The sequence below is a fragment of the Telmatherina bonti genome (genome assembly GCF_933228915.1).
Source record: "Telmatherina bonti genome assembly, chromosome: 9".
Classification (NCBI taxonomy): domain Eukaryota; kingdom Metazoa; phylum Chordata; class Actinopteri; order Atheriniformes; family Telmatherinidae; genus Telmatherina; species Telmatherina bonti.
In genome coordinates this window covers 38335418-38357657 of record NC_136627.1, presented here as the reverse complement: position 1 = coordinate 38357657, position 22240 = coordinate 38335418, and the positions used below count along the sequence as shown (strand labels likewise).

Sequence of the window (22240 nt, the reverse complement as noted above, 5' to 3'; positions counted from 1 at the left end):
TTCTGTCCTCTCCACTGGTTTCTGTTCTCCGTACTGGTGAGACTCTCCGGCTTCTCTGCTCCTTTTTTCCTGTTTGTTTTATTTTTGAGCTGCAGCAGGAAATGGTCATCTTTTCCTCTTCCTCCCCCCGCCCCCACCACCCTCCCATCACTGACGACCCCCGTCAACACACACACACCAAGGTCCTCCGTGAAAACCAAGGTCTTCCGTTGACACCCAGTCCTCTGTAGACACCGAAGTCCTCCACAGAGCAAAGTCCTCCGTGGAAACTGAGGTCCTCCGTGGACATCGCAGATTTCTCTGGTAACAAGCTGAATGGTTTCTAATTCAGCTAATCTTTCTTTATGAACTCTTTAAGTTCATCTTTCCTCCATGTGAAGTCCAGTTTCAGGTTCTGGGTGCAGTGGTGGACTCTGTGGATTTTCAGCCCGGTTTCTGTCCTTTCTGCTCTGTAGACGCTGGAAGATCAGGACCAGGTGATGGACCAGATGGTGGACCAAGTAGTGGACCAGGTAGTGGACCAGATGGTGGACCAGGTAGTGGACCAAGTAGTGGACCAGGTAGCGGACCAGATGGCGGACCAGGTAGTGGACCAAGTAGTGGACCAGGTAGTGGACCAGGTAGTGGACCAGGTAGTGGACCAGGTGGTGGGCCAGGTAGTGGACCAGGTGGTGGACCAGATGGTGGACCAGGTAGTGGACCAGGTAGTGGACCAGGTAGTGGACCAGGTGGTGGGCCAGGTAGTGGACCAGGTAGTGGACCAGATGGTGGACCAGGTAGTGGACCAAGTAGTGGACCAGGTAGTGGACCAGGTAGTGGACCAGGTAGCGGACCAGATGGCGGACCAGGTAGTGGACCAAGTAGTGGACCAGGTAGTGGACCAGATGGTGGACCAGGTAGTGGACCAGGTAGCGGACCAGATGGTGGACCAGGTAGTGGACCAGGTAGTGGACCAGATGGTGGGCCAGGTAGTGGACCAGGTAGTGGACCAGATGGTGGACCAGGTAGTGGACCAGGTAGTGGACCAGATGGTGGACCAGGTAGTGGACCAAGTAGTGGACCAGGTAGCGGACCAGATGGCGGACCAGGTAGTGGACCAAGTAGTGGACCAGGTAGTGGACCAGGTAGTGGACCAGGTAGTGGACCAGGTGGTGGGCCAGGTAGTGGACCAGGTGGTGGACCAGATGGTGGACCAGGTAGTGGACCAGGTAGTGGACCAGGTAGTGGACCAGGTGGTGGGCCAGGTAGTGGACCAGGTAGTGGACCAGATGGTGGACCAGGTAGTGGACCAAGTAGTGGACCAGGTAGTGGACCAGGTAGTGGACCAGGTAGCGGACCAGATGGCGGACCAGGTAGTGGACCAAGTAGTGGACCAGGTAGTGGACCAGATGGTGGACCAGGTAGTGGACCAGGTAGCGGACCAGATGGCGGACCAGATGGCGGACCAGGTAGTGGACCAAATAGTGGACCAGGTAGTGGACCAGGTAGTGGACCAGGTAGTGGACCAGATGGTGGACCAGGTAGTGGACCAGATGGTGGACCAGGTGGTGGACCAGGTAGTGGACCAGATGGTGGACCAGGTAGTGGACCAAGTAGTGGACCAGGTAGTGGACCAGGTAGTGGACCAGGTAGTGGACCAGGTAGTGGACCAGATGGTGGACCAGGTAGTGGACCAAGTAGTGGACCAGGTAGTGGACCAAGTAGTGGACCAGGTAGTGGACCAGGTAGTGGACCAGGTAGTGGACCAGATGGTGGACCAGGTAGTGGACCAGGTAGTGGACCAGGTAGCGGACCAGGTGGTGGGCCAGGTAGTGGACCAGGTAGTGGACCAAGTAGTGGACCAGGTAGTGGACCAGATGGTGGACCAGGTAGTGGACCAAGTAGTGGACCAGGTAGTGGACCAGGTAGTGGACCAGGTAGTGGACCAGGTAGTGGACCAGATGGTGGACCAGGTAGTGGACCAAGTAGTGGACCAGGTAGTGGACCAAGTAGTGGACCAGGTAGTGGACCAGGTAGTGGACCAGGTAGTGGACCAGGTAGTGGACCAGATGGTGGACCAGGTAGTGGACCAGATGGTGGACCAGGTGGTGGACCAGGTAGTGGACCAGATGGTGGACCAGGTAGTGGACCAAGTAGTGGACCAGGTAGTGGACCAGGTAGTGGACCAGGTAGTGGACCAGGTAGTGGACCAGATGGTGGACCAGGTAGTGGACCAAGTAGTGGACCAGGTAGTGGACCAAGTAGTGGACCAGGTAGTGGACCAGGTAGTGGACCAGGTAGTGGACCAGATGGTGGACCAGGTAGTGGACCAGGTAGTGGACCAGGTAGCGGACCAGGTGGTGGGCCAGGTAGTGGACCAGGTAGTGGACCAAGTAGTGGACCAGGTAGTGGACCAGATGGTGGACCAGGTAGTGGACCAAGTAGTGGACCAGGTAGTGGACCAGGTAGTGGACCAGGTAGTGGACCAGGTAGTGGACCAGATGGTGGACCAGGTAGTGGACCAAGTAGTGGACCAGGTAGTGGACCAAGTAGTGGACCAGGTAGTGGACCAGGTAGTGGACCAGGTAGTGGACCAGATGGTGGACCAGGTAGTGGACCAGGTAGTGGACCAGGTAGTGGACCAGGTGGTGGGCCAGGTAGTGGACCAGGTAGTGGACCAGATGGTGGACCAGGTAGTGGACCAAGTAGTGGACCAGGTAGTGGACCAGGTAGTGGACCAGATGGTGGACCAAGTAGTGGACCAGGTAGTGGACCAGGTAGTGGACCAGGTAGTGGACCAGGTGGTGGACCAGGTAGTGGACCAGATGGTGGACCAGGTAGTGGACCAGGTAGTGGACCAGGTGGTGGGCCAGGTAGTGGACCAGGTAGTGGACCAGATGGTGGACCAGGTAGTGGACCAGGTAGTGGACCAGGTTGTGGGCCAGGTAGTGGACCAGGTGGTGGACCAGGTAGTGGACCAGGTAGTGGACCAGGTAGTGGACCAGGTAGTGGACCAGATGGTGGACCAGGTGGTGGACCAGGTAGTGGACCAGATGGTGGACCAGGTAGTGGACCAGGTAGTGGACCAGGTGGTGGGCCAGGTAGTGGACCAGGTAGTGGACCAGATGGTGGACCAGGTAGTGGACCAGGTAGTGGACCAGGTAGTGGGCCAGGTAGTGGACCAGGTTGTGGGCCAGGTAGTGGACCAGGTGGTGGACCAGGTAGTGGACCAGGTAGTGGACCAGGTGGTGGGCCAGGTAGTGGACCAGGTAGTGGACCAGATGGTGGACCAGGTAGTGGACCAAGTAGTGGACCAGGTAGTGGACCAGGTAGTGGACCAGGTAGCGGACCAGATGGCGGACCAGGTAGTGGACCAAGTAGTGGACCAGGTAGTGGACCAGATGGTGGACCAGGTAGTGGACCAGGTAGTGGACCAGATGGCGGACCAGATGGCGGACCAGGTAGTGGACCAAGTAGTGGACCAGGTAGTGGACCAGGTAGTGGACCAGGTAGTGGACCAGATGGTGGACCAGGTAGTGGACCAGATGGTGGACCAGGTAGTGGACCAGGTAGTGGACCAGATGGTGGACCAGGTAGTGGACCAAGTAGTGGACCAGGTAGTGGACCAGGTAGTGGACCAGGTAGTGGACCAGATGGTGGACCAGGTAGTGGACCAAGTAGTGGACCAGGTAGTGGACCAAGTAGTGGACCAGGTAGTGGACCAGGTAGTGGACCAGGTAGTGGACCAGATGGTGGACCAGGTAGTGGACCAGGTAGTGGACCAGGTAGCGGACCAGGTGGTGGGCCAGGTAGTGGACCAGGTAGTGGACCAAGTAGTGGACCAGGTAGTGGACCAGATGGTGGACCAGGTAGTGGACCAAGTAGTGGACCAGGTAGTGGACCAGGTAGTGGACCAGGTAGTGGACCAGGTAGTGGACCAGATGGTGGACCAGGTAGTGGACCAAGTAGTGGACCAGGTAGTGGACCAAGTAGTGGACCAGGTAGTGGACCAGGTAGTGGACCAGATGGTGGACCAGATGGTGGACCAGGTAGTGGACCAGGTAGTGGACCAGGTTATGGACCAGGTGGTGGGCCAGGTAGTGGACCAGGTAGTGGACCAGATGGTGGACCAGGTAGTGGACCAAGTAGTGGACCAGGTAGTGGACCAGGTAGTGGACCAGATGGTGGACCAAGTAGTGGACCAGGTAGTGGACCAGGTAGTGGACCAGGTAGTGGACCAGGTAGTGGACCAGATGGTGGACCAGGTAGTGGACCAGATGGTGGACCAGGTAGTGGACCAGGTAGTGGACCAGGTGGTGGGCCAGGTAGTGGACCAGGTAGTGGACCAGATGGTGGACCAGGTAGTGGACCAGGTAGTGGACCAGGTTGTGGGCCAGGTAGTGGACCAGGTGGTGGACCAGGTAGTGGACCAGGTAGTGGACCAGGTAGTGGACCAGGTAGTGGACCAGGTAGTGGACCAGATGGTGGACCAGGTGGTGGACCAGGTAGTGGACCAGATGGTGGACCAGGTAGTGGACCAGGTAGTGGACCAGGTGGTGGGCCAGGTAGTGGACCAGGTAGTGGACCAGATGGTGGACCAGGTAGTGGACCAGGTAGTGGACCAGGTTGTGGGCCAGGTAGTGGACCAGGTTGTGGGCCAGGTAGTGGACCAGGTGGTGGACCAGGTAGTGGACCAGGTAGTGGACCAGGTAGTGGACCAGGTAGTGGACCAGATGGTGGACCAGGTGGTGGACCAGGTAGTGGACCAGATGGTGGACCAGGTAGTGGACCAGGTAGTGGACCAGGTGGTGGGCCAGGTAGTGGACCAGGTAGTGGACCAGATGGTGGACCAGGTAGTGGACCAGGTAGTGGACCAGGTTGTGGGCCAGGTGGTGGACCAGGTTGTGGGCCAGGTAGTGGACCAGGTGGTGGACCAGGTAGTGGACCAGGTAGTGGACCAGGTGGTGGGCCAGGTAGTGGACCAGGTAGTGGACCAGATGGTGGACCAGGTAGTGGACCAGGTAGTGGACCAGGTAGTGGACCAGGTAGTGGACCAGGTAGCGGACCAGATGGCGGACCAGGTAGTGGACCAAGTAGTGGACCAGGTAGTGGACCAGATGGTGGACCAGGTAGTGGACCAGGTAGTGGACCAGATGGCGGACCAGATGGCGGACCAGGTAGTGGACCAAGTAGTGGACCAGGTAGTGGACCAGGTAGTGGACCAGGTAGTGGACCAGATGGTGGACCAGGTAGTGGACCAGATGGTGGACCAGGTAGTGGACCAGGTAGTGGACCAGATGGTGGACCAGGTAGTGGACCAAGTAGTGGACCAGGTAGTGGACCAGGTAGTGGACCAGGTAGTGGACCAGATGGTGGACCAGGTAGTGGACCAAGTAGTGGACCAGGTAGTGGACCAAGTAGTGGACCAGGTAGTGGACCAGGTAGTGGACCAGGTAGTGGACCAGATGGTGGACCAGGTAGTGGACCAGGTAGTGGACCAGGTAGCGGACCAGGTGGTGGGCCAGGTAGTGGACCAGGTAGTGGACCAAGTAGTGGACCAGGTAGTGGACCAGATGGTGGACCAGGTAGTGGACCAAGTAGTGGACCAGGTAGTGGACCAGGTAGTGGACCAGGTAGTGGACCAGATGGTGGACCAGGTAGTGGACCAAGTAGTGGACCAGGTAGTGGACCAAGTAGTGGACCAGGTAGTGGACCAGGTAGTGGACCAGGTAGTGGACCAGATGGTGGACCAGGTAGTGGACCAGGTAGTGGACCAGGTAGTGGACCAGGTGGTGGGCCAGGTAGTGGACCAGGTAGTGGACCAGATGGTGGACCAGGTAGTGGACCAAGTAGTGGACCAGGTAGTGGACCAGGTAGTGGACCAGATGGTGGACCAAGTAGTGGACCAGGTAGTGGACCAGGTAGTGGACCAGGTAGTGGACCAGATGGTGGACCAGGTAGTGGACCAGATGGTGGACCAGGTAGTGGACCAGGTAGTGGACCAGGTGGTGGGCCAGGTAGTGGACCAGGTAGTGGACCAGATGGTGGACCAGGTAGTGGACCAGGTAGTGGACCAGGTTGTGGGCCAGGTAGTGGACCAGGTGGTGGACCAGGTAGTGGACCAGGTAGTGGACCAGGTAGTGGACCAGGTAGTGGACCAGATGGTGGACCAGGTGGTGGACCAGGTAGTGGACCAGATGGTGGACCAGGTAGTGGACCAGGTAGTGGACCAGGTGGTGGGCCAGGTAGTGGACCAGGTAGTGGACCAGATGGTGGACCAGGTAGTGGACCAGGTAGTGGACCAGATGGTGGACCAGGTGGTGGACCAGGTAGTGGACCAGATGGTGGACCAGGTAGTGGACCAGGTAGTGGACCAGGTGGTGGGCCAGGTAGTGGACCAGGTAGTGGACCAGATGGTGGACCAGGTAGTGGACCAGGTAGTGGACCAGGTTGTGGGCCAGGTAGTGGACCAGGTTGTGGGCCAGGTAGTGGACCAGGTGGTGGACCAGGTAGTGGACCAGGTAGTGGACCATGACCCATTCTTGATGGATATTCTAAATGTTTGGTTGATTCTGCTTTTATAGCTAACTGTGACACCCTCACTGGTCACCAGTTTCTAAGTATTTATGAAGCTTATATTTAGCCTAAAATAGATGTTTGTTTTGCTTTCAAACCAAAGAGAAAAACAAACAGAAGACTGGAGCCTGGACGCGTGTTGACAAATCACATTTATGTAATAAATAACAGGCTTCATTCAGAGTGGAGCCACCTGCTGGACGAACACAGTACTGCACACACATTTCTCTACAACACGTTAGGATGAGATTTTTCCACGTTTCTCGGGCGGAGGGAAGCTCCTCGTCTTTTTCTCATCCTCAGGTGGATCCGAGGGAGTCCTCGGGTTCAGACGTAAGCTTTAGAGCCGCTGCTGTCGGTGGATGGAGCTCTGTAGAAACTCTGCTCTCCTCTTGCGGTGGAATAATGTGAAAACTGCCTGCTGGAGAGGAAAACAGACGTTAGGGGTCGACATGGCTACAGCTTCATCCTGATACATCTGCAATCACCTGGAAACAGAGCTCACATTGGTCACTCTTCCATATCTGACCCAAGAAATGTCTCATTTCTGGAATCTGATGTTTTTATTTGACCAATAATTCTGTTGAATGTGATGTCAGAATGATTGTAGTTCAAACGGTGTCCACCAGGGGGCAAAGGAGAAGAAGCAGGGTTGGAGGAAAGTTCAGACCACGTGGGTTGATGTAGGTCTCAGAAACAGTCTGATACGTTAAACCTACGTCACGAGCAGCAGAAATGTCTGCCAAACAATGGTTTTTAACTTTCTACAGACTTTTACATAATTTTATGAGTAAAAACTCCTTTTCCTTCCCATCGCAACGATGAGCAGGTTGGATGGAGGCCAGATCAAATCTGTAGACACGAGAGAAGTTTGTTTCAGGATGTTCATGCTTCAGGATCACATGTAGAGCATGATGTCACACACAAGTCCAGGTCCAGACATAGACCTGGACCTGGATCTGGATCTGAACCTAAGAGCAAGTGTGATGTCATGTTGGAGTAAGAAGCATCTGCGGATGATTTTTCATAAAACTTACAAGCATGAAAGCCTGATAACGTCTTAATGATCCGTTTGAGTTTTAAATGACCTTTCTATATGAAATAATGAAAAGCTCCAAAGTGGGCGGGGTTTATCGCTTCTATTGCAGTCGGACAAAAATCGTAGTTTTTTTACGATATTTGTAGAAACTGATAAACTGACTGAGACGCATGTTTTGATAGAACTTGCAGTTTAAATCAAATATCAGTGACAAATTAGATACTGGAGATTCTGAAGGGGAATAAACGCAAAACGTGGCGGTGGGCTTCTTGTGATGTCATCACCAGTGGAAAACAGGCGTTCCCGACACGCTAAGATAAGCAGTTATGCTTCCTAAAAGGAGAATTTCACAAAGCAGATGTCAAACCATGAACCATACCTGCATTTTTGTCACTTTTTCTCCAAATAAAAGCAACATTTATGACATTTTGACAAAATACAATTAAGATTTACAGTTTTGTAAATTAAATGGTGTTTGGGTGCAGTTCTCACACCCTACGCCAGGTAACCAGGTAAGTAGGTAACCAGGTGAGCAGATAACCAGATAACCAGGTAACCAGGTAACCAGGTGAGCAGATAACCAGGTAAGCACGTAACCAGGTGAGCAGATAACCAGGTGAGCAGGTAACCATGTTTCAGGGGTTCACATTTAAAATCTCTGCAACGTACTTCTCCTTTATTTCTTTTTAATTCCTTGTAAAACTACATTTTGCTGTTCGTTATCATCAATGGAGGTTTTGGGTTTTGCTTTTCTCTCTGTCGGCTCTGTCCAGACCATAGACTGTACATAAAAGATGGGCGGAGCCTCCGTGACGTCACCCGCAGGTTTCTGAAGAGCTGAATTGAAGCTCAGTGGGCGGTTCCTACCATCACCATCTTGGCAGGGGCATGCGTGTCATTTCTCGGTTAGCGAGCTAACCTGGAGATAACAGGAGCTAACCAGCTAACAGAGGTAAGTGGGCTAAAGCTAAGTCACGTTGTTAACCGGCTAAAAACCGCGGTTGTTCTATGTTCTTCTGACTTGAAGCAGGAGATCGGGTACCTGTCAATCAAAAGGACACGCCCCTAAATATGCCGAATATAATGTTAGTACAGATTTACACAACATTTCACAGATAATTTCACTGTAACCACGTGATTTTCCAGAAAATCTGGACCATCTTCAGATCTGCAGTCTTATGATTCTCTGTAAGTTACGAGTTTCTCGCTCCAAAAGACAAATTTCTGGCAAATTTCTGGCAACAAAAAAAAAACAAAAAAAAACCTGGGAGGACAAGTGGAAGACATTGTAAATCTGCTTTAAGCTTCCAGCACCGACAGCCAGAAAAATACACGGAAATAAAGTCGGTAAATAAATACAATCATTTAAAATATATTCATAGAAACAAACAAATAAATAACAAATAAATAATGATTAATTTATGTTTTGTTACCTGCATTTTTCTTCATTTTTTTGTCTTTATATTTCCACATTTACATAAATTTCTGTTTATTATTCTTTAGATTTTTGTTTTCTAACTATTTTTTCCTTCATGTTTTCTTTTCTCCTTTCATGTGGTCTCCCATCATTCTACACCCAGGCACCTGATTCCGCCTGACAGGCTGAACTCAGGGCAACAACACGCTCCAGTTTAAGTGTCACAGCGAACCCTGCTGGACAAACTCTGCTACTGCAGCCATGTTGGGTTTACCGAGGAGGAGGAGGGGCAGAGCTGCACCTCCTGCAGGAGCAACAGAGCATCGAGCCGCCCAGTATGGCCAGACCGGCGGCCCCCCAGCCCAGATACAGGCCAGTACCGAGCTCGAACCTGTAACACACACATAGTTCAGACCAGGGTCTCACACACACACACACTCACACACACACACACACACACACACACACACACACACACACACACACACACACACACACTCACACACACACACACACACACACACACACACAAATCCAGTGTGTCACTGACCTCGGACCTCCATACAGAGGTTCATAGAAGTCATGGATGACCCTGGCGGCGTACCAGGAGACGGCGGTCAGAGTGAAGACACCTGCGGACGGAAACACACCGAGCATCACCAGCAGCTTGCTGGTTTCCATCTGAATGTTGCCATGGTAACAGACAGCCAACCAGAAGAGCTGAACCAACTGCAACGCCACGTGCAGCCCTGAAGTGTCACACCTGTACACCAATCCACTGTTGCCATGGCAACCTGATATCATCAACCACATGCAGAACACAACGAAGATGGCGACTGTATGAGCTACGTCGATTAGTTATCGGCGATCACCTGAGGTATGAAATATTTCTATGTTTACTTCACAACTACAGGCCTCACCAAGGGACAAAAAGCCTCGGCTCTGGATGGGCGGGACACATGATGTTCATGTCAGACAGAAACTCTGACGTCACCGACCAGCCATGTGACCTGAGCGAATCATGGCGTCACCTGCCCGCACACACTGAAACTCTGCGTTCAGGTGAGTTTTACTCCTCATCCCGTCGCTGCGGTTTTGCCAGATTCACGTCCGTCTGCTGAAAATGAACACGATACATCTGAACGGCGGGGAGAAAAAAGTTACATTTAATGTCCGACATTATCACCACATCCAACGTGTTTCAGCAGAACATCTCCACGACTCAGCAAAATGTCACCATGACCCAGCAAAATGTTACCATGACTCAGCAGAACATCGCCATGACTCAGCAGAACGTCGCCACGACTCAGCAAAATGTCACCATGACCCAGCAGAACATCGCCACGACTCAGCAAAATGTCACCATGACCCAGCAAAATGTTACCATGACTCAGCAGAACATCGCCATGACTCAGCAGAACGTCGCCACGACTCAGCAAAATGTCACCATGACCCAGCAGAACATCGCCACGACTCAGCAAAATGTCACCATGACCCAGCAAAATGTTACCATGACTCAGCAGAACATCGCCACGACTCAGCAAAATGTCACCATGACCCAGCAAAATGTTACCATGACTCAGCAGAACATCGCCATGACTCAGCAGAACGTCGCCACGACTCAGCAAAATGTCACCATGACCCAGCAAAATGTTACCATGACTCAGCAGAACATCGCCATGACTCAGCAGAACGTCGCCACGACTCAGCAAAATGTCACCATGACCCAGCAGAACATCGCCACGACTCAGCAAAATGTTACCATGACTCAGCAGAACATCGCCATGACTCAGCAAAATGTTACCATGACTCAGCAGAACATCGCCATGACTCAGCAAAATGTTACCATGACTCAGCAGAACATCGCCATGACTCAGCAGAACATCTCCACGACTCAGCAAAATGTCACCATGACCCAGCAGAACATCGCCATGACTCAGCAAAACGTCACCATGACTCAGCAGAACATCGCCATGACTCAGCAAAACGTCACCATGACTCAGCAGAACATCGCCACGACTCAGCAAAATGTCACCATGACTCAGCAGAACATCGCCACGACTCAGCAAAATGTCACCATGACTCAGCAGAACATCGCCATGACTCAGCAAAATGTCACCATGACCCAGCAAAATGTTACCATGACTCAGCAGAACATCGCCATGACTCAGCAGAACGTCGCCACGACTCAGCAAAATGTCACCATGACCCAGCAGAACATCGCCACGACTCAGCAAAATGTCACCATGACCCAGCAAAATGTTACCATGACTCAGCAGAACATCGCCATGACTCAGCAGAACGTCGCCACGACTCAGCAAAATGTCACCATGACCCAGCAGAACATCGCCACGACTCAGCAAAATGTCACCATGACCCAGCAAAATGTTACCATGACTCAGCAGAACATCGCCACGACTCAGCAAAATGTCACCATGACCCAGCAAAATGTTACCATGACTCAGCAGAACATCGCCATGACTCAGCAGAACGTCGCCACGACTCAGCAAAATGTCACCATGACCCAGCAAAATGTTACCATGACTCAGCAGAACATCGCCATGACTCAGCAGAACGTCGCCACGACTCAGCAAAATGTCACCATGACCCAGCAGAACATCGCCACGACTCAGCAAAATGTTACCATGACTCAGCAGAACATCGCCATGACTCAGCAAAATGTTACCATGACTCAGCAGAACATCGCCATGACTCAGCAAAATGTTACCATGACTCAGCAGAACATCGCCATGACTCAGCAGAACATCTCCACGACTCAGCAAAATGTCACCATGACCCAGCAGAACATCGCCATGACTCAGCAAAACGTCACCATGACTCAGCAGAACATCGCCATGACTCAGCAAAACGTCACCATGACTCAGCAGAACATCGCCACGACTCAGCAAAATGTCACCATGACTCAGCAGAACATCGCCACGACTCAGCAAAATGTCACCATGACTCAGCAGAACATCGCCATGACTCAGCAAAATGTCACCATGACCCAGCAGAACATCGCCATGACTCAGCAAAATGTCACCATGACTCAGCAGAACATCGCCACGACTCAGCAAAATGTCACCATGACTCAGCAGAACATCGCCATGACTCAGCAAAATGTCACCATGACTCAGCAGAACATCGCCATGACTCAGCAAAATGTCACCATGACCCAGCAAAATGTTACCATGACTCAGCAGAACATCTCCACGACTCAGCAAAATGTCACCATGACTCAGCAGAACATCGCCATGACTCAGCAAAATGTCACCATGACTCAGCAGAACATCGCCATGACTCAGCAAAATGTCACCATGACCCAGCAGAACATCGCCATGACTCAGCAAAATGTCACCATGACTCAGCAGAACATCGCCACGACTCAGCAAAATGTCACCATGACTCAGCAGAACATCGCCATGACTCAGCAAAATGTCACCATGACTCAGCAGAACATCGCCATGACTCAGCGAAATGTCACCATGACTCAGCAGAACATCGCCATGACTCAGCGAAATGTCACCATGACTCAGCAGAACATTGCCATGAATCAGCAGAACATTTTCATGACTCAGCAAAACATTGCTATCACTCCACAGAATCTCTCCATGACTCAGCAGATCTGGAGGTCTCAGACAGGGAAACACTTCATGAATTAAAGGTCTGTGTTCGTCGCATTCAGCTGCTGTAGAACAGCCAGTAAACATCCCTCCCGATCTCCTTCACATTGTGAAGCAACAAGCAGCATCAAGCATCTTCTTATGCTGCTTCTCCTCAGGACTCAGGATGTTCCAGACACGTACGTACCACCGCGAACATGGCGGACTGTCTGGTGTCCGTCTGTGTGAACACCACAGCTGCAACAACAGTTTGCTCTAAATGAGCTAATGGCAGATCACAGTCAACATTTCTAATAGCAATTTTGTTTTGAAAATATCTTGCTTTTAATCCCATAAACTCTGGAAAAACTCAGCCTATGCGGGAATGTTGCAGCTTCCGTTTGGCTGTGACACTTCAGGACCACTGTGTCCTTCAGCCGGCTTGGATTTCATCAGAACTTCGTACCAGACAAGATGAACATGATCCCTCCGCTCAGGATGATCCGCTCCTTTACCTCCACCGTCATCCTGCTGATGTTGGTGCATTTGAGTCCGAGAGCCGAGATGATGATGGAGGCCAGGCCGAGCAGCAGAGACAGAACAATCAGAGCTCTGCAGACCTGCAGGTGAGCTGAAACACACGTCGTTTTCAGCTTCATCTACAGCCGACGGCAGGAGAGCTCACACACAAAAGAGGAAACCGGTTTCTCACCTGGCAGACCCAGGACCGTCTTGAAGCGGCTACACTGGATGGACCCCAGCGAGTTGGCGGCACAGCTCATCCACAGGCCTTCGAACTGCGACTGACTGGTGGTGACTGACTCGGCGTGACTCGACACCTTCCATGTCTTAGAGGAGGTGCAGCTGGACTGCAGACACCAGGACAGAACCCCCAGAACCAGACCCACGACCTGCAAACCCACCGCCATGCTGCTGCACGTGCACCTACACAGCCGGAATCACCTGGAAGCATGAAGACATGGAGGTTGTTCATGCCTGAGCCAATCAGCAGCTGCGTCTTCCTCGTACGTTCCTCAGGTCTCAGCCTCAGCCGACAAGTCGCTCGTCTTACAGAGCTCACAGCGACGACTTCAGATCAGTCAGAAGAACAGATAAATCACCTGCATGGGATCCATAAACAACAAAATAACGTGCAGAATCTGTAAACAAAAGGAACAAAAACTGTAAACAAAAAGAAGGTCCTGAACCAGAACCAGGACCACGACCTGGACCTGTACCTGTACCTGTACCTAGACCAGGACCTGGACCAGATGTAATTCCACGGCATGTTTTATCCATCCACATGTAAACATGGAAAGCGTTTCAACTCCAGGTCTTCCAGGAGCCTCAGGGTTTGGATTTTAGTCCAAATCCTGACTGAAAGTCGTCCTTCGTCTCGGTTTCTTACCTTCAGCTCGGACGTCTCCGTGTTGGCTGCTGCTCCAGCAGCCTCCGTGTCTGATCTGAGGGTGAATGAACTGCGGGACGTCCAGAGTGCTTCGTTGTTTACCACCTGAGACCAGACCTGGTTGGACGGCTTTCAGCCCAGTAACCAACTGGTCCAGGTTCCACATACAGAACCAGCTGGTGGACCGGACCAGGACAACAACACAAGACTGCAGATAAGACAAATAAAATTCAATTCATTGAATGCAAATACATGATGAACATGTTTATATTTAATGACTGATCCCTAAAAATAAAAGTTTAAACTTTTTTTTCTCATTGACATAAAAATTCTATAATTTTATTTATAGAAATTCATAAAAATAATTTCTGTTTTTTTTAAGGGACTCAGGTTAATTTTTTATTTTATATAAAACATTTTTATTTTGATAAAACATGTATATGTAAAATATTTCCATTTTTGATTAAATTTAAGATGAGAGGATTTTTTTTCTATGTTAAGGCAGTTTATTAAATTAATATTAGAATTATTGTTACATGGCCTTTGTAGATGTTTACTGCCAGATCCATAAAAATATAAAAAGTTTTTTTTGCCTCATTTACATATTGATATTTATATAATTTGATTTTCTAAATTTCATAACTTTATATGTAGAAAATTCATATATTTTCAAAGGGTCTCAAATTTATGTAAACAGACACAAAAGATGTTTGTAATGAAAATAAATGATATGATAAATGATGAAATTAAAAAATAATCTGCGTTTAAACATTTGAAATTTCCTTATAAAATTTGACGATTACATGTTTCCATGTTTATTGAAGGTCGAACTGACTGAACGGAAGAAGAATATTTAATTTCGGCTGTGTGGAAGGAAAAACTCCAGGATGTCACGTTTCGACACGAACCACGTTGTTGGACTTCAGACTCCGTCAGACCGACTCATGTTTGCTCATCATCTGCTTCATCCTGACCATGGAGCGCATATGAAAGTGAGATGCAGCCTCTGGCGGTTAAGAGTGAAGCCTACGTGGAAGTGCATAAAACTGCAGTTCCCCCTTCATCCACTAGGGGCTGCAAATCACCATAGACTCCCATGTTAAAAAGACCAACTTCACAGCAGAAATAAACATGTTTACAGCAGAAATACACATGTTAACAGCAGGAATGCTGTAAACATGTTTATTCCTGCTGTAAACGTGTTTATTTCTGCTGTAAACATGTTTATTTCTGCTGTAAACATGTTTATTTCTGCTGTGAACTTGTTTATTCCTGCTGTAAACGTGTTTATTCCTGCTGTAAAAATGTTTATTTCTGCTGTAAACATGTTTATTCCTGCTGTAAACGTGTTTATTCCTGCTGTGAACGTGTTTATTTCTGCTGTAAACGTGTTTATTTCTGCTGTGAACATGTTTATTCCTGCTGTAAACGTGTTTATTTCTGCTGTTAACATGTTTATTTCTGCTGTAAACATGTTTATTTCTGCTGTGAACGTGTTTATTCCTAGTGTAAACATGTTTATTCCCGCTGTAAACATGTTTATTTCTGCTGTAAACATGTTTATTTCTGCTTTAAACATGTTTATTTCTGCTGTAAAGTTGTTTATTTCTGCTGTAAACGTGTTTATTTCTGCTGTTAACATGTTTATTTCTGCTGTGAACGTGTTTATTCCTAGTGTAAACATGTTTATTCCTGCTGTAAACATGTTTATTTCTGCTGTAAACATGTTTATTTCTGCTTTAAACATGTTTATTTCTGCTGTAAACATGTTTCTTTCTGCTGTAAACATGTTTAGTCCTGCTGTAAACATGTTAATTCCTTCTGTAAACGTGTTTATTTCTGCTGTGAACATGTTTATTCCTGCTGTAAACATGTTTATTTCTGCTGTAACGTGTTTATTCCTGCTGGGAACGTGTTTATTTCTGCTGTAAACATGTTTATTTCTGCTGTGAACATGTTTATTCCTGCTGTAAACGTGTTTATTTCTGCTGTTAACATGTTTATTTCTGCTGTGAACGTGTTTATTCCTAGTGTAAACATGTTTATTCCTGCTGTAAACATGTTTATTCCTGCTGTAAACATGTTTATTTCTGCTGTAAACATGTTTCTTTCTGCTGTGAACGTGTTTATTCCTAGTGTAAACATGTTTATTCCTGCTGTAAACATGTTTATTCCTGCTGTAAACATGTTTATTTCTGCTGTAAACATGTTTCTTTCTGCTGTAAACATGTTTGGTCCTGCTGTGACTATGTTAAGTCCTGCTGTAAACATGTTTATTTCTGCTGTAACGTGTTTATTTCTGCTGTAAACATGTTTATTCCTTCTGTGTACTTGTTTTTTTTCTGCTGTGAACTTATTCATATCTGCTGTAAACATTACTTTTTTTTCTGCAGTAAACATGTTTATTCCTGCTGTAAACATGTTTATTCCTGCTGTGAACGTGTTTTTTTCTCCTGCTGTAAAGATGTTTTTTCTGCAATAAACATGTTTATTTCTGCTGTGAACATATTTAGTCCTACTGTAAACGTGTTTATTTCTGCTGTAAACATGTTTTTGTCTGCTCTGCACATGTTTATTTCTGCTGTAAACATGTTTAGTCCTGCTGTGAACGTGTTTATTTTTGCTGTAAACATGTTTATTCCTGTTGTGAACGTGTTTATTTGTGCTGTCAATATGTTTATTCTTGCTGTAAACCTTTGTTCCTGCTGTAAACATGTTTATTCCTGCTGTAACTGTGTTAATTTCTGCTGTAAACATGTTTATTTATGCTGTGAACGTTTTAATTTATGCTGTAAACATGTTTATTTATGTTGTGAACGTGTTTGTTCCTGCAGTGAACGTATTTATTCCTGCTGTAAACATGTTTTTTCTGCAGTAAACATGTTTATTCGTGCTGTAAACGTATTTGTTCCTGCTGTCATCATGTTTGGTCCTGCTGTAAACGTGTTGATTTCTGCTGTAAACATGTTTATTCATGCTGTAAAAGTGTTTTTTCCTACTGTAAACATGTTTATTCCTGCTGTGAACATGTTGATTTCTGCTGTCAACATGTTTATTCCTGCTGTAAACGTGTTTGTTTCTGTTGTAAACATGTTTATTCTTGCTGGGAACGTCTTTTTCTCTGCTGTATACATGTTTATTTCTGCTGTGAACATGTTTGTTCTTGGTATGAACGTATTTATTCCTGTGGTAAACATGTTTTGTCCTGCTGTAAAAGTGTTTGTTCCTGCTATAAACATGTTTAGTCCTGCTGTAAACATGTTTATTTCTGCTGTAAACATGTTTAGTCCTGCTGTGAACGTGTTTATTTTTGCTGTAAACATGTTTATTCCTGCTGTTAACGTGTTTGTTCCTGCTGTAAACATGTTTAGTCCTGCTGTAAACATGTTTATTTCTGCTGTAAACATTTTTATTTTTTCTGTAAACATGTTTATTCCTGCTGTTAACGTGTTTGTTCCTACTGTAAACATGTTTATTCTTGCTGGGAACGTCTTTTTCTCTGCTGTATACATGTTTATTTCTGCTGTGAACATGTTTGTTCTTGGTATGAACGTATTTATTCCTGTGGTAAACATGTTTTGTCCTGCTGTAAAAGTGTTTGTTCCTGCTATAAACATGTTTAGTCCTGCTGTAAACATGTTCATTTTTGCTGTAAACATGTTTATTCCTGCTGTTAACGTGTTTGTTCCTGCTGTTAACGTGTTTGTTCCTACTGTAAACATGTTTATTCCTGCTGTGAACATGTTTATTTATGCTGTAAACATGTTTAGTCCTGCTGTGAACGTGTTTATTCCTGCTGTAAACATGTTTATTCCTGGTGTAAACATGTTTATTTTTGCGGCGAACGTGTTTATTTCTGGTGTAAACTTGTTTATTCCTTCTATAAACATGTTTATTCCTGCTGTAAACATGTTTGGTCCTGCTGTGAACGTATTTATTCCTGCTGTAAACATGTTTGGTCCTGCTGTGAACATGTTTATTTATGCTGTAAACATCTTTATTACTGCTGTAAACGTGTTGATTTCTGCTGTAAAATTTTTTATTCCTGCTGTAAACATGTTTGTTCTTGGTGTAAACATGTTTATTTCTACTGTGAACGTGTTTATTTCTGCTATAAACATGTTTATTCCTGATGTAAACATGTTTATTTATGCTGTAAACATGTTTAGTCCTGCTGTGAACGTGTTTATTTGTGCTGTAAAAATGTTTATTTACGCTGTGAACATGTTTATTCCTGCTGTAAACGTGTTTATTTCTGCTGTTAACATGTTTATTTCTGCTGTGAACGTGTTTATTCCTAGTGTAAACATGTTTATTCCTGCTGTGAACATGTTTTTTTCTGCTTTAAACATGTTTATTTCTGCTGTAAACATGTTTCTTTCTGCTGTAAACATGTTTAGTCCTGCTGTAAACATGTTAATTCCTTCTGTAAACGTGTTTATTTCTGCTGTGAACATGTTTATTCCTGCTGTAAATGTGTTTATTCCTGCTGTAAACATGTTTATTTCTGCTGTAAACATGTTTATTCCTTCTGTGAACTTGTTTTTTTTCTGCTGTGAACTTATTCATATCTGCTGTAAACATTACTTTTTTTTTCTGCAGTAAACATGTTTATTTCTGCTGTAAACATGTTTATTCCTGCTGTAAACGTGTTTATTCCTGCTGGGAACGTGTTTATTTCTGCTGTAAACATGTTTATTTCTGCTGTGGACATGTTTATTCCTGCTGTAAACGTGTTTTTTTCTGCTGTTAACATGTTTATTTCTGATGTGAACGTGTTTATTCCTAGTGTAAACATGTTTATTCCTGCTGTAAACATGTTTATTTCTGCTTTAAACATGTTTATTTCTGTTGTAAACATGTTTCTTTCTGCTGTAAACATGTTTAGTCCTGCTGTAAACATGTTTGGTCCTGCTGTGACTATGTTAAGTCCTGCTGTAAACATGTTTATTTCTGCTGTAACGTGTTTATTTCTGCTGTAAACATGTTTATTACTTCTGTGAACTTGTTTTTTTTCTGCTGTGAACTTATTCATATCTGCTGTAAACATTACTTTTTTTTTCTGCAGTAAACATGTCTATTTCTGCTTTAAACATGTTTATTTCTGCTGTAAACATGTTTATTTCTGCTGTGAACTTGTTTATTCCTGCTGTAAACGTGTTTATTCCTGCTGTAAACATGTTTATTTCTGCTGTAAACATGTTTATTCCTGCTGTAACGTGTTTATTTCTGCTGTAAACATGTTTATTCCTTCTGTGAACTTGTTTTTTTTCTGCTGTGAACTTATTCATATCTGCTGTAAACATTACTTATTTTTTTCTGCAGTAAACATGTTTATTTCTGCTGTAAACATGTTTATTCCTGCTGTAAACGTGTTTATTCCTGCTGGGAACGTGTTTATTTCTGCTGTAAACATGTTTATTTCTGCTGTGAACATGTTTATTCCTGCTGTAAACGTGTTTATTTCTGCTGTTAACATGTTTATTTCTGCTGTGAACGTGTTTATTCCTAATGTAAACATGTTTATTCCTGCTGTAAACATGTTTATTTCTGCTTTAAACATGTTTATTTCTGCTGTAAACATGTTTCTTTCTGCTGTAAACATGTTTAGTCCTGCTGTAAATGTGTTTATTCCTGCTGTAAACATGTTTATTTCTGCTGTAAACATGTTTATTCCTGCTGTAAACATGTTTATTTCTGCTGTAAACATGTTTATTCCTGCTGTAAACGTGTTTATTCCTGCTGTAAACATGTTAATTCCTTCTGTAAACGTGTTTATTTCTGCTGTGAAAATGTTTATTCCTGCTGTAAATGTGTTTATTCCTGCTGTAAACATGTTTATTTCTGCTGTAAACATGTTTATTCCTGCTGTAAACATGTTTGGTCCTGCTGTGACTATGTTAAGTCCTGCTGTAAACATGTTTATTTCTGCTGTAACGTGTTTATTTCTGCTGTAAACATGTTTATTTCTGCTGTGAACGTGTTTATTCCTAATGTGAACATGTTTATTCCTGCTGTAAACATGTTTATTTCTGCTTTAAACATGTTTAATTCTGCTGTAAACATGTTTCTTTCTGCTGTAAACATGTTCAGTCCTGCTGTTAACATGTTAATTCCTTCTGTAAACATGTTTATTTCTGCTTTGAACATGTTTATTTCTGCTGTAAACATGTTTATTCCTGCTGTGAACATGTTTATTTCTGCTGTAAACATGTTTATTTCTGCTTTGAACATGTTTATTTCTGCTGTAAACATGTTTATTCCTGCTGTGAACATGTTTTTTTCTGCTGTGAACATGTTTATTCCTGCTGTCAACGTGTTATTTCTGCTAGAAACATGTTTATTTCTGTTCTGAACGTGTTTATTTCTGCTGTAAACATGTTTAGTCCTGCTGTAAACATGTTAATTTCTGCTGTAAACATGTTTATTTCTGCTGTAAACATGTTTATTCCTGCTGTAAACGTATTTGTTCCTGCTATATACATGTTTTTTCCTGCTGTAAACGTGTTTGTTCCTGGTGTAAAAATGTTTAGTCCTGCTATGAACATGTTTATTTCTGCTGTAAACATGTTTTTTCTGCTGTAAAGATGTTTATTTCTGCAGTAAACAAGTTTAGTTCTACTGTAAACCTGTTAATTTTTGCTGTAAACGTGTTTATTTCTGCTGTACACATGTTTATTTCTGCTGTAAACATGTTTATTCCTGCTGTAAACGTGTTTGTTCCTGCAATATACATGTTTATTCCTGCTGTAAACGTGTTTATTACTGCTGTAAACATGTTTAGTCCTGCTGTACACATGTTTATTCCTGCTGTCAACGTGTTACTTCTGCTGGAAACATGTTTATTTCTGTTCTGAAGATGTTTATTTCTGCTGTAAACATGTTTATTTCTGCTCTGCACATGTTTATTTCTGCTGTAAACATGTTTGTTCCTGCTGTGAACGTGTTTATTTTTGCTGTAAACATGTTTATTTCTGCTGTGAACATGTTTATTTCTTCTGTAAACATCTTTATTCCTGCTATAAACATGTTAATTTCTGCTGTAAACATGTTTATTTCTGCTGTGAACATGTTTATTTCTGCTGTAAACATGTTTATTCCTGCTGGAAACATGTTAATTTCTGCTGTAAACATGTTTATTTCTGCTGTGAACATCTTTAGTCCTGCTATAAACATGTTAATTTCTGCTGTAAACATGTTTATTTCTGCTGTGAACATGTTTATTTCTGCTGTAAACATGTTTATTCCTGCTGGAAACATGTTAATTTCTGCTGTAAACATGTTTATTTCTGCTGTGAACATCTTTAGTCCTGCTGTAAACATGTTAATTTCTGCTGTAAACATGTTTATTTCTGCTTTGAACATGTTTATTTCTGCTGTAAACATGTTTATTCCTGCTGTGAACATGTTTATTTCTGCTGTGAACATGTTTATTTCTGCTGTAAACGTGTTTATTTCTGCTGTACACATGTTTATTCCTGCTGTCAACGTGTTATTTCTGCTAGAAACATGTTTATTTCTGTTCTGAACGTGTTTATTTCTGCTGTAAACATGTTTATTCCTGGTGTCAACGTGTTATTTCTGCTAGAAACATGTTTATTTCTGTTCTGAACGTGTTTATTTCTGCTGTAAACATGTTTATTTCTGCTGTGAACATATTTAGTCCTACTATAAATGTGTTTATTTCTGCTGTAAACATGTTTATTTCTGCTCTGAACGTCTTTATTTTTGCTGTAAACATGTTTATCCCCGCTGAAAACGTGTTTATTTCTGCTTCTAAACATGTTTAGTCCTGCTGTGAACGTGTTTATTTATGCTGTAAACATGTTTAGTCCTGCTGTGAACGTGTTTATTTTTGCTATAAACATGTTTATTCCTGCTGTAAAAATGTTTGTTTCTGCTGTAAACGTGTTTATTTTTGCTGTAAACATGTTTAGTCCTGCTGTAAACGTGTTTATTCCTGCTGGGAACGTGTTTATTTCTGCTGTAAACATGTTTATTTCTGCTGTGAACATGTTTATTCCTGCTGTAAACGTGTTTATTTCTGCTGTTAACGTGTTTATTTCTGCTGTGAACGTGTTTATTCCTAGTGTAAACATGTTTATTCCTGCTGTAAACATGTTTATTTCTGCTTTAAACATGTTTATTTCTGCTGTAAACATGTTTCTTTCTGCTGTAAACATGTTTAGTCCTGCTGTAAACATGTTAATTCCGTCTGT

At 45.2% G+C, this 22240-nt stretch overlaps 1 protein-coding gene across 1 annotated transcript; it reads right to left on the bottom strand.

Annotated features, from left to right (window-relative positions):
* Positions 1 to 9281: 9281 nt before the first annotated feature.
* LOC306760293 (claudin-19-like) lies at positions 9282 to 13542 on the bottom strand (the record flags this gene model as incomplete). The annotated part of the gene is made up of 4 exons (XM_079246093.1): positions 9282 to 9402; positions 9562 to 9643; positions 13080 to 13244; positions 13326 to 13542. 4 exons carry the CDS (start codon positions 13540 to 13542, stop codon positions 9282 to 9284), a joined length of 585 nt encoding a protein of 194 aa, XP_079102219.1.
* Positions 13543 to 22240: the final 8698 nt, after the last annotated feature.